General features: G+C 37.7%; 1 protein-coding gene across 4 annotated transcripts in view; it reads right to left on the bottom strand.

Annotated features, from left to right (window-relative positions):
- The window catches only part of POLA1 (DNA polymerase alpha 1, catalytic subunit), a 322,857-nt gene that overhangs the window by 284,956 nt on the left and 24,501 nt on the right, over positions 1-13,400 (bottom strand). For 2 of the 4 annotated variants that reach the window (XM_036746570.1, XM_036746571.1), the window contains exons 13-22: positions 12,673-12,747; positions 11,737-11,875; positions 10,365-10,519; positions 9,872-9,956; positions 7,966-8,027; positions 6,290-6,379; positions 4,270-4,386; positions 2,032-2,207; positions 827-956; positions 208-327 (exon numbers count right to left, since the gene is read on the bottom strand). In XM_036746570.1, the coding sequence (XP_036602465.1) occupies positions 208-327; positions 827-956; positions 2,032-2,207; positions 4,270-4,386; positions 6,290-6,379; positions 7,966-8,027; positions 9,872-9,956; positions 10,365-10,519; positions 11,737-11,875; positions 12,673-12,747 (1,149 nt within the window). The remainder of the gene's footprint in view (positions 1-207; positions 328-826; positions 957-2,031; positions 2,208-4,269; positions 4,387-6,289; positions 6,380-7,965; positions 8,028-9,871; positions 9,957-10,364; positions 10,520-11,736; positions 11,876-12,672; positions 12,748-13,400) is intronic. The other 2 variants (XM_036746572.1, XM_036746573.1) reach the window with 2 other exon arrangements.

Raw genomic sequence — 13,400 nt, forward strand, 5'->3', positions numbered from 1 at the left:
TATTTGCACAGAAAAATAGGAAGAAAAATCAACAGAGACAATTGGTACAGTCTTGTTACGTACAAGGCTTCGACTGCAAATGAGGATTTAATTATGTAATTATTTCAGAAGTAGATGTTAAACCAAAGGGAAAAAAAACTGCTTAAAATCTGCATAGTAAAAAAGGTAGTCAAGGAAAGGGTAAAGTCTGACACATCTTCGACCCACCAGTCTTTGTGGAGGCTTCCTGAAATTCTGCTTGTCAGGTACAATATAGTTGTTCTCATAAAAGGCATGAAGTAACAGGAATTCATTACGCTCAGATCTACCACCCATCATTGTCCTTGACTACAAAAAAGAAAAGTTCAAAAAATCATTATTTCTATTCCCCACCAACGAAAGCTAGAGCAAAATTTCAAAATGCTTCACCTCATTCAATAATCTTAAAAACAAAAGTTGCAACCAAATATATAAAATCTTTTGTAATTTTTCTTCAATTATTTTGTCTGAAAAGAACACTTAAATAGTCCATTAACTGTTTACCTATCTTTCCTCTCCCACTCAGACCAATGAACTGACAGTTTTACATGTTTGAAGGGGGAACCTTGTGAAGTTGATCCAAATTTCAACAGACCACGCCTGCTGTTTCTCTCCCCCTTTAACACCACTACATTCCTTTTACACAAAACAAAGGAAGCACATTTTTCAGAATGTTAGGTTATTTATTTTCAAAGGATGGATTCAGATATGTTGCCATAGATCTACCATAGCCAAAAATTGACCGGACACAATTGCCCCCTTCTTTAAGTCATGCCTCCCCCAACCCCCTTCTATTAAATGGATTTACCATAACATTCCCAGCAATGTTTGTGATCTGCAGTGCTAATGGGAGGACATTGAGCTCGCACATGATTTGAAGAATGAACTTGGCATCTTTCCAGGTGTTTTCCAAAAGGTACATTAAATGAGGAGAGTCACTGCATAGGAAATAATTAAGACAGAAGTTATTAAAATATAAAAACACTACATAGCAAGTTAATAAATTTTCAAGTAAATTGAATACAATAAACTTCAAGGTTGCTGCCATCTCAACATTAGAGTAGTTACTTTCTGCAACTAATGTCCATTATCATTTTGGTCAATATAAAAAAGCTTGTGAACAAAGTCAAGACAGTATATCTATATGAATTTCATATGCAAAATTAATTTACATTTGGGCTGTTAGTGTGAAATCTGCCTGAAAAACCATGAAGTCAGTATCAGAAAAGTAAAGATTAAATAATGTCTAAATTTTATATTTCCACAATATTTATACCAATTTCAACCAAACAAATAATTCAGGGATGAAAAACAAAATTATGCATAAAGACAACATACTGTTTATTCTCCATTTTAAAAATCACGTCAATCACATTCCTCCAGAGGACAAACTACCAGTAGAAATCCATCAGGCTGACAGGGAGAGTCAGAAACCTCTCCAGCCATCAGAGACAATGTTTAGTAAATTATTATTACTGTACACAAAGAGTCTCTGAGAGGGTCAGAGGGAATATCTGCCCCTCCAGGTCATCTCTGGTCTCTTTGAGAGTAATGCGAACCTGGATAACTGTCTCTGATCGTTTCAAAAGGAGACTCTCGTCTTTTATACTGCCAGTGCTACACTGAGGAAACTTACAATCAGCCTCCACTATACAAAAGGAAGAATGAAGGAGATTAAACCTACACTACTGAGAAGACAAATGATCACCTAATCAATGTGCAATACTAAAAAAGGAATAAAGGAATGATGGGAGCCTTCTCATTCAATACATACAATGGGGAGATGGGGGTGGAGACGGAGGAGAGAGGAGGCGTATTTTCCCATCATCACAACGGCCAAAGTCATACATAACTCCAAACTGATGGTCAGAAACACCCCAACAGTGCTATAGAGGTAACCCTCTCTCCCTCTCCAACTCTACAACCTAGTCCGTTATCTTCTACTTTAAACAATGCAAAACACACAAAACTCTAGGTACCTATGGTATTAAAGCAGGTCAAATTAGGACACACCTGTACATATTTCGTATATTTTCTGACGGAATCGTTACCCTTTCAGCTTTCAGGATCTGGTGGACCAGTTCAGATAAATGGTAACTCTTGCAACGAATCAACTCCTTTGCTGAAATTTCCACATCACAGATCATACGGCCACAGGCCGCATTCCTTTCCGCAAAGCCACCCCGGCCCTATACAAAAGAAAAAAACAATCAAGAGTCACATACAGCAGACCCTGAGAGCATCTCTTTTAACGTATTTTGAGGAGGCAATGATGAGAAGTGTGAATGAGGCACAAAACTGTTCATGATAACTGTGCCCCCATAAAACTTCCCGGAGAACAGCATCATGACACGTCCTGTAGATGCTTAAGGTAGATTATTCAGAACAAGATACAGAGAAATCCAAAGAAACACATCTGAATGCTAAGCACAATGAAATTTTATAGCTGGATTATAAAATTTATTTTTATAAGCCAAATAAGGCCTATAAAGCATTTGAGGGTTTTACAGATTACTAAAACATTAGGGAGCGACAAAGGCACAAAAAAAAGATATCCCCGCAGATGTAGGATTAAAATAACATTCACCCTCTTCCTAAATACAAACCAAAAAATCTCTTTCCTCATTTCTTTGACCAAAAAAGTCACTGGAATTGTAAAAGTTCCTACCAAAATCACATCAGAGAACACCAACCAATAAGAAGGGCACTGTAGTGAAATGGAAAGAATGCTCCACTTGTGAACAGAGGACCTGGGTTGGGTTCCCAACTCTGACTCTTACTACCTGTGTGACCCTGAGCAAGTTTCTTAACCTCTATGGGCCTCTGACTCTTATCTGTAAAAGGAGAGGGTTAGACTGGATTATCTTTAAGGTTCTTTCCAGTTCTAAATAAATCTCTGATCTAAATCTAAATAAATCCTAAGGATATTTTATCATATATATTACAGCATTAATAATAATTCCTGAAATTTACATAATTTAACATAATTTAAGGTTTACAAAGCACTTTTCTAACCTCATCTGAATTGAGTTTTATGTCAACCTTGTAAGAGAGATACTGTAAGTCAGGGGTAGGGAATCTGTTGCTTCAAGGCTACCTGTGACCCTCTAAGTCCTCAAGTGTAGCCCTTTGACTGAATCCAAACTTCACAGAACAAATCTCCTTGATAAAAGGATTTGTTCTGTAAAACTTGGAGTCAGTCAAAAGGCTGCACCCGAGGCCACATGTGACCTTGAGGCTACAGGTTCCCCGCAGCCCTGCTATAGGTTATCCTAATTTAGACAAAGAAACTAAAGCCCAGAGAGCCTTGATTTGCTCATGATCACATGACTAGTAAATGTCAGAGGCAAGATTCAAACCCAGATCCACAGAGAAAGAAAATAAAATGCATACATAAAGAACGAGAGAGAGAGAGAGAGAGAGAGAGCACAAACACCATGAGCTTTAGGGAAAGCTAACAAAAGACAAATGAAAATAGAGAAACATTTAGGCCAAAACATGTGTTGGGAACTTTTGCACTACTGAAATGAATTAGTTATCAACTGTCCAAAAATAAATTGGGGTTAGCCTTGCAAAAGAACTTTAATAGCTTCATTCTATGAAAACATCTAAAGTACAAATTTAGCTATGTCCATGATTATTGGAGTGGAGGCAGTAGTAAGTAATAATAATAGTGGGGAAACCCATGAAGAAATCAATATGATGGAATAAGGCCAAAAATGCCTAACTATGTCAACGTTACTGTGAAAGTGCTTTACGCTGAACTACAAACCCACCACTTTGTTGACAACACCCACATATCTTCCTACTTCTCTTTTACGACAGTTACTGAACTCTAATTCCAGACAGAGATAATACATAAACTCTGTTTAGGGTTGCTGCTGCTGCTATGTTTCAACAACTAACTTACATAATCTTAAAGATGTGTGGCTTTTACCAAGGAACTGCTGGTAGCTTCTAATCATCATTTATTATGCAAACATTTATTAAGCATTTACTAGCTGCTAAACATAGTACTAGGCTAGGGAGAGATATACAAAAAAATTTGAAACATGTTTCAGTCTCTCACAAAGCTTATCCTCTAGAGTAAGGGACAAAGACGTTTTATTAGAAAAGTTAAAATGCATACAAAGCAGTATCTATACACAGGAATTTTAGTTACATTCAGTTATATTGCTTACTACAAGAAACATTAAGGATTTTTATCATTTTAACTAAACAAGTAAAGAAATAAACATTTGCTTTAATTACCCCAAGCTTTGGCATGTTGGATCTCTTTAGGCGACCTATCTTAGACCAGTGAGGAACTTTGCACACATTAATTCTCTGCAGTAGCACTTCCAGATCAAATCCATAAATATTATGACCCTAACCAGAAAAGGGAAACAGCAGAGGAGGTTATAACAAATGCAAATTAAAGGACTTATCTTCATATGCATAGAATTTCTTTGCCCTTTCTTTTCTCGGGCTCTAATTGATGGCATCATGAGCCTACCTCCGATTGGAAGTCCTTTCTTCTTCAGGAATTTATTCATCAGCAGCATTCATTAGCCTTGACATTAACGAGGCTGCTCAGTAGATTGCTGGAATAAACTTTATTTCAACCTAATTGATGCTAGGTTCATATGATGTCTTCTAATTTGCAGTCTCATGCCTCACAGTCAGAGAGGCAGATGCAAATGTGAATACCCTATATGTTTTTTCATTTAATCAGTAAAAGGTGTGTTCAAACAATTTCACTTGAAACTACAAGTACACACTGACCCAGTTGTGAAATACTCCGTGTTAGAATTTCACAGGAAAGCTATGTCTACTATCTTCTTATAGAAGAGCTCAAACATTGCTTAGTCAGACCCTTAATCAAAATGTCACAAAGCAATTTTGCAACACTATCTAAACTGCTCAGAGATGACATTTTCTGAAGACAAAGGAAACAAACCTGTATTTATGGGGGGGGAAGCATCAAGTAGAAAACCAAAGTATCAAGAATCATAAAGGTAAACTTCCACCACGCAATGCACTGGAACCGGTACATCTAGTATTTGAAAAAAAATGCTAGAGCAGGCCTAAAAGAACCAGGTGAGTGGGAAGATTAGGTTTAAATGAAAACAAGAACACCATAAGGTAACTTTATTTCTTCTGACAGCTAATGGATCACAAGATTTAACCTTTGAGAATCTGGGACCTTCCCAAGCTTTCCCCATTGCAGGATTCTAGCCTCAAGCCCTCACAATAGAATGGCTCTCACACCCACAAAGGAGGACAGGAATCATTAGCTTGCTGCTTAGGATGCAATTATTATACGACGTTAGAGAACCAAAGATGCAGAGGCTGCAGTCAAAGCACAGATTAGGGACTCCTCCTCTAAGTCTGGGCTACAGGAGATGCTAGCGCTAGAATGGGGAGAAACGGACAGGATTCTCCCACGATTCTCTGATGGGTCCTAAAGGAGTCTGAAGGTATCTCAGATTCATTCATAACAAGAGTTAAAAATTTCTAGTCACATTCCCTACCTAATACCATCAAATATTCTATTAAACAGTAATTCTAATAGCAAATCTTGAAAAAGAAATTTTTTCAAGCTGATTCCCAATCACTGATTGAGCTAATGGCATAATGGACAGAGCACTGAGCCTGAAATCAAGACCCGAGTTCAAATTCAGCCACGGATACTTCTTAGGTGTGTGACCCTTAGCAAGTCACTTCACCTATTTGCCTCGGGTTCCTCTACTGTAAAAAAAGGGATAGGAACAGTACCTACCTTGCAGCATTGTTGTCAGGATCAAACGAGATAATATTTGTAAAGGCACTTAAGACAGTGCCTGGCATTTAATAGTAGGTGCTATATAAATACTTACTCCCTTCCATTCATATATATGAGAAATTAATTCAGTTCAATAAACATTTATTAAGCGCTGAGAATACAGATAGAAATGAAATGCTCTCTGGCCTCAGAAACTTAGGTTCTCTGGGAAGACCTAGAACACAGATAAGCAGAGCATAAAGAAAACCGAGAAAGGAGAGCACACTACCAACTGGGGAATCAAGAAAGCTTCCTGGTGGGAGGGGCACCTTGGAGGAGGACACGGATCTTTGGAGGCCACAATGAGGGAGTGGGCTAGGGTAGGGGGAGGGGGAGAGGAATGACCACACTGGCTCGTTCAACCAGAGAAAACATCAACAAATTCACTCAAACCAAAAGAACCAACGTTTGAACGGATGTCTAGAAACAGTCAATGAACGATCACAAAGTCAGACAAAACATACTCACCACAATGACATCCGGGTCAATTTTGTGAATCTTTGCCAAGAAAAAACCCAGCAACGTTCTCTCTGTCGCAGCAATCTCAATCTTCACATTCTATTGGGTGGAATAGACAACTCACACTTTGTTATTCCTTCTCCAGAGTGCCCAGTTTGAAAAAATGTCAGATTTCTTAGGCTTAAACAGGCCATATATAGCAAAAACATTCTAGCTGAAGGTACCCATCCACAATCGTGTAAAATCTCTCAGTGACCCATTTATTTGTAACCCTGTGGCAAGACAAAGACTGTAAGCACAGAGTCCTCTCAGGCACAGGTAACATCGCCCACAGACACATTCTTGCGCAGACCACCAATGCACAAGGGCGTTTCCCTATGAAATCGTGAGTGGTCATGGAGATTTCATTCTATGAGGGTCGATGTATACAATCCCTTCTAACCCCAAAGTCAGTTCAAAAGGGAATCTGAGCCAAAAATAAAAAGAACCAACATCTGTATGTAGTGCTTTAAGTTTCGCAAAATGCTTTACAGACTAAGGCTTCACAGGGATCCTGTGAGGAAAATATTAAAGGTTATCCTCATTTGAAAGATAAGTAAAGCTGAGGGTTTGAGAGGTGAAGGGAAGTTCCCCTGGCAAGACAGCTAAGAAGTGTCAGAGGGAGAATTGGAGTCCAGGTCATACCAGCTCTACCCAGCACTCCATATACTTCACTGGAATCAGTGATGGAAGCCACCATTTTATAAATACATGAAAAATAATTTGCAGTATGTTAAATATAAGGAAAAAATATCTTTAGACACAAGGTCTAAAAATGTCAAGTAATTCAAGTCTAACAAGAACTCTAATTAGCAAAAACTTTGGATATGTTTAGAAGCAGATGCTTTTAATAAAGACCCCACAATTAATAGTGAGAGGTACACTCAACTCAGTGTACTAAAACACTTCAATTACCTTCTCCTACAGCAGTTATGATGAGTCTTCCTAAGGAATATAACTTCCATAGGACATTCAGGAAACTTAAGTGAAAGGTGAAAAAAATAAACACAAATGTCTAACTTGTGTTTAAACTTTGTGTCTAAACCCCCAGGGTACAATTTGCTGAAAATTGAACAGTATTACCTCGTCCAACCTTTCCACTAAAACTCCTCTACAATCGCCCTGATACACCAACCCTGGCTTCCTCTGGGCCAGAAATGACACCAACTACACTGACAATAGGAAAAAAAAATCACAATAGCTTTTTCACTGTGAAACAAGATTTAGACTATTCCACTTTAGGTATCTGAAGGTAGCGTTAAGCATAGCTGACTTTATTAATATAGTGCAAAACAGCTTCTTTCCAAGCTCAGAAATCCATATGCTTTCTTATATTATGCTTCTAATGCATTTTTAATACCACAAATCCCTCTGACATTTACTAGCTGTCTAACTCTGGGGAACTCACTTAGCTATGTTGTAGACATCCGGTGAAGGAAATTTGAACATTAGGAGTCTCGTATACTCATGAAATTATAGATTCCTCACATATTTGCATAATACCACAAAGTTATAGAGCAAAGAAGAATTTTATAGTTCCCAATATAACCTATTCCAACTACTCCCAGATATAACCTTTCTCCCATTTTCTCTGGATATGGTTTATTAAAAGGCATAGCAATCCAAATACCAAATAAGTTTTTTACCTTTTTATTAATAACTTCTTTAAAATCATATGGGAAGATACAGTCATTTGGTTTGGACACAACTAACCAGAAAAAAAAGAAAAACAACAGCCATCTTAGTTAAAATAAAGAAATGAAAGGATAATTGCATATAAAATTGTACCACAAACTAACAAAACTGACGTTTAATTTAAAATCATCAAGGTTCCTGAAAAACGAGGTGTTATCTGAAAGGTGAGGTGACCAGGTCCAATGCAAAAAGCTTGTAGACATCAGCAAATCATAGTTATGTTTACCAAGTTTTTTCCTCACAACTACCCTATGAGGCATGTAGATCTGAAAGGTATGGCCAACTACGGAACCCTCAGTCCTCACAATTATCAGAACTACCCTACAGAACTTTTACAGTCAAATGGAGGAACAGAGGAACTATTAAAGCACCAAATAAAATATAGTACCCCCATGACTTTAAAGAGCAACAGAAAAAGAGGTGTTTATTCCGACCACAGTGAAAACCAGAAAGGTAAACAGAAGCACCCAGAACTGAACGAGGTTATTTCACTTGCTCCAGAACACAGAGAGGCGAGAAAGGAGTCAAATGTATTTTTGTGAGTTTTGCTACCGTCACTATTTTCCCGATATTCAAGAAAGCGAAGTAAAGGAAATGCTGGTCTTCGAACCTAGAAAGCTGGGGCAGCTAGGTGGAACAGTGAGTAGTGCACCGGCCCTGGAGTCAGGAGGACCCAAGTTCAAATCCGGCCTCAGATGCTCAACACACTTACTACTTACTAGCTGTGTGACCTTGGGCAAGTCACTTAACCCCAACTGCCCTGCCTTCCCCCATCCAAAAAAAAAAAAAAAAGAACCTAGAAAGCTGGGTTCAAAGCCTGCCTCAAACAGTTACCGGCTGTGCGGTTAATGGACAAATTACTTAACCTCTGAATCTCAGTAGCCTCATACAAAAAAAAAGGAAAATAACATCTGTAACCTTTATTTCAACGGGTTGTTGTGAGGAAAACGCTCGGCAAAACTTAAATATAAAAATTGGAGTTGTTGTGGTTGCTGCTGTCACTGTTCTTACCATTCCACGCCAGCTAGTAAAGCGCTGTGGCCACGGCTGGTCTACACACCTTTCTCTGCCTGTCTGACGGGGATTTTAAGCCCCCTTCCGATACCAAACCAAGGGACCAGATAAAAGATATGACCCCTCATCCTAGACTAAGAAACCAGGAAGCTGAGAATGGTACAAGCTAATGCTGACCAACATTCTCGTGCCCATCACTGGCACCAAAATAATTTATACATGCGCAATGAACTCAAGAAAGCAATTACTGAAGCCTGGACTCCTCCTCGGGATTAGCATGTAACATCAGTCTTTCTGAGATACGTTCACACGTTAGCAATTTCATGCATCCCACAATCAAACTATAATTTAAATTTATATTCCCTCCCCCACCCGCTACACAAATGACCATTTTTGACTCTTCAGCACCTGTTTCTTCCTATGTTTCTTCCTGGCTTTTCTTTCGGCAGCCCTTTTGGACATAAGTAACCTTGGGATTTCAAATGGTTCTAATGCAATGGTTTAATTCAATTTGGTAAATATTTATGGATACTTTCCATGCACCTCTGCACATTAAGGATACAAAGATGATGCAAAGAGTCTGCAAGGAGCTCATAATCTAACGGGATGATTCATTAGGACGTGGCTCTTCACAACAAAAGGAATCTCAGACTACAAACATTACTTCCAAAAAACACTACAACAAAACTTCCGTCAATTTTTAATCACTAAATGAACTTGTATCACAACTGAAGCAGAATAGATGGGTTTTGTTTTTCTTTTTACATCTAGATTCCTGTGGCTACAGGCTGAGAAGGGAAGCTGAAAATCAAATCTTAACAAATCAGCCAAATAAATACCTACCACAGAAGTGTGACTGAAAAGCAGGCTGAGGTGCTGCTTTATCCAAAGGAAAACTGTGATGGATCAAAGCTGCCAAAGCAATAACCTGTAACCAAAAACCACAACCAGAGAAACTATTTTTAAAAGATCACACTGTAGTGCACCTGAATTGCTAATTGTTAGCTTTTTCCTACCTATACTTTATTCCCAATATCTGACCAGATATTCTCTGTACTCATACTAACCACATTAATGGCTACCTAAAAGCAAATCAATTCATTAGCATATTTTTTTAAATGCTACATCTCAAAGCAAAGTGATTTCATTTCCAAAAGCTATTATTTAAAAAAAAATTCCCATGCCTAACAAAAAAACTCCAGATATGAGTTCAGAAACACTGACCTTGAACTCCATTTCCTTCCCCAAAAGAACACCCTGGCTGAAAATTTCCACAATGCCAGTTACTATCACATCTATAATATAGTATAAAACCTACTCCATGCTATTTATTCACCTCATTCTGATGAGTCTTTGCATTCTGCATAGTCTTCAAGCTGAAGGACATGATAACAAGGGGAGGGGGAGCAATATCTTTAACAACGTTCACCAAGCCTGGTTTTAAAGCCATTGCCTCCACTTTACACCAACTGATTGGTTGATTCAAGAGCTCTAGGAAAGAATGGATTAAAAAAAAACAATAGCTATTTACAGAAGAAAAACTCTCCTCATCAGAGAGTGTATCAGTGGTAAATTATTTTTCAACACTGTCTTCTAATATGCGTAACTTTCAAAAAGGATGAAGCGTCATTCACAGTTATCGACACTCAAAACAGTCATATCTCCTGGCACCCAGTTGTTTTAGAGATCTACTATTATTTATAATTTGCCAACCACCTTGTAGCACCATGCCAAGCACAAGGCAGATGCTCACAACATGTTTACTCACTAACTGCTGATTGACCAACCATCCACAGAACACTAAATACCATCATAATCAACTGATTTTACTACACCAATAGACCAAGATGGCAGAAATATCATTGAAGCATTCAATGATAATGATTATCTACATTTTGAACTCCCTAATGAAGACAAATATTACTAGGGGAAATGCCTTTGAAGTTTCCAGTTCCTTGAACTATAAATTTCAGATGTTTGTCTAATTACAATTTAGAGTTTTATAACCTTGTCATTTCAAAAGGAATTTACTTATGAAAATTCCTTGTGATCTATATACTAAATCAATCTGGCAAGAGTGAAAATAGACAACCAACATGTAATTGAGATACCTTCAAAGATTCTTAACTGTCTGGGATGGTTTAAATGTATACAAATCCTGGCTAAAGGGGAAAGATGGACTAGAATTGACCTTTCAAGTTCCCATCAAGTTCCTATGATGACCCATTTTGCTTCTGGCCTCTTTATTTTGCTAAGAAACTGAATCAAACCCGGGTTCTTTAAAAAAGTTAAAAAGAATTTAAAAGAAGCCTAAAAAATACATTACAAAATCAAAGATTTACACACTGTTAAAAATATTTAAATATAATATAGTCGCTGGAGTATGTCTGTTGACTCCTTCAAATAATAAAATAAATAGTAATTTTGCAGCAATACCAAAAGCCATTCAGCTATGACACACACAGATGCAGTGAACTGGACAGTGTGTTTCAACAGATCTCCCTGAAACAATCTAATCTATACTTATCTCACTCTTAAAATGTCATAAATTATAAGGATCAATTGTCAATGTGCCTTAAAAACTCAAAACCACACACCAACAAACACACACACAGACACACACACACACACGCTGAACTGACTGGATTTCTATAATTGTCCTTTTAAAATAAATCTACTTTGAATTTTGCACAAAAATTATTCCTTACGTGGATTTTTTATTTCCAGCCAACAAGGGCCTTTGATCTTCCGGTTCATCAAGAAGAGTTCCAAACTAGATGTATTGGTTCCAAATACATGAGAAAATGTCTCTCCTTTCAAATCTTGAGGAAGTTGTGGTAGTTCAGCCTTAAAAAAAATAAACAAAATTACACACAGATTTTATAATGTGTATATGTGATAAAACATAGGTCACTTTGTGGAACATAAGAAATGCTTTAAGAGACTTAAAATGCAACTGGCTACAAATTAAACAAGCATTTCATTCATTTTTCAATGACCCAACAGTAATCTTTAAGATGGTTCTTAGGAAACGTAAAAACAGCCTAAGAGACCTTCCAAATAGGTTGGTTCAGACGTGATTTGTAAGGGCCTTATTATTCAGGGACAGCGCAGCAATAGGGCAGTGTAAATCTAAGCCTTATTCAGTACATTTGCATCGTATGTCCTTTCCTCGATTATTAGCAGAAACATTTTCCTCAGTTTTCACAGTTCAAAAGCACCCGAGCAGTGTGAAGGCACAGTAATTCATATCCTATAGACACGACCTTGCTCCTCAATGAAGCGACAGCTGCACCCGGACAACACTGCTGCAGCTCGTCTCTCACCTTTGGGACACTTACAACAGATCAAAGATTTTCAGCTAGAAAAAAGGCCCCCAAACCTACTCAACAAATACTCACATTTACTGATGTGTATGGTTGGGAGGGTTCTTATAATTTTCTTGTCAATATGAAGATGTAGCTTAGGAAGCAGAGAAAGGAAGCTTAGCAGTCTGTGATTAAATTAACTTTATGTATTAAAAATCTATTATTTACAAGGAAGTTTCTGAGAAAACAATTAAATGAAAGTCACCTGAAATTTCAGAGACAGGGAAGGAGAAAAATGTTACTTTCTATCAGAAGCAAATATCTTTACTTACTCACCGAGTACCTCACTTCCAAGTATTCCGATTTTTCTGGAACATCCGGGATCTCAAAAGCATAGTTCTTTTCAACTTTCTGAATACAATAAACAAAAAGGAGGTGTCCATAAACTGTTTTCCCAAACAGACTAGTTCATACTGTTAACAACATAGGAGAGCATAAGCCAAAAAAGCTAGGACTGCTCTTTCCTACATCGATTTGTACTAAAACACAGAAAGGATTTTTCAGGAACAACAAATGCTAAATGGGTTTGCAATGGCCACCACAAATTTAACAAATTTTTTTTAAAAAATACGTTCATAAGATTTACAACTAGAAGTGGCCTCAGATATTGTCTGAGGCAACCCCCTCCTTTTGCTCCAATGACAAAGAGATCTCATCAGTCTTAAAAATCCTGACGTGGGAACTCTCTCCACCAACAAAAAGCAAAATCGATCTAAGTGCTTTAGGGAGTTGAGAAATCACACTACTTGTTCAACGTCACACAGGTGTCTCAGAATGAGATCTGAACCCAGGACTTCCTGAGTCCAAGTCCAGCACTCTTTCCACTACAGATGAGTAAAACTGAGGCACAGAGAGGTTATGGGACTTGCCCAAGGGCACACCGATAGATTCAAACCCAGGTCTTCTAACTTCAAATTCGGCACTTTTTTTCCTCACTACACCAGATATTTTTAAAAACGTAAAATTTATCAAAATGTAAAATGAACTAAATCTTCTGCTATTAT

This window comes from Trichosurus vulpecula, chromosome 2, assembly GCF_011100635.1.
Source record: "Trichosurus vulpecula isolate mTriVul1 chromosome 2, mTriVul1.pri, whole genome shotgun sequence".
NCBI lineage: Eukaryota > Metazoa > Chordata > Mammalia > Diprotodontia > Phalangeridae > Trichosurus > Trichosurus vulpecula.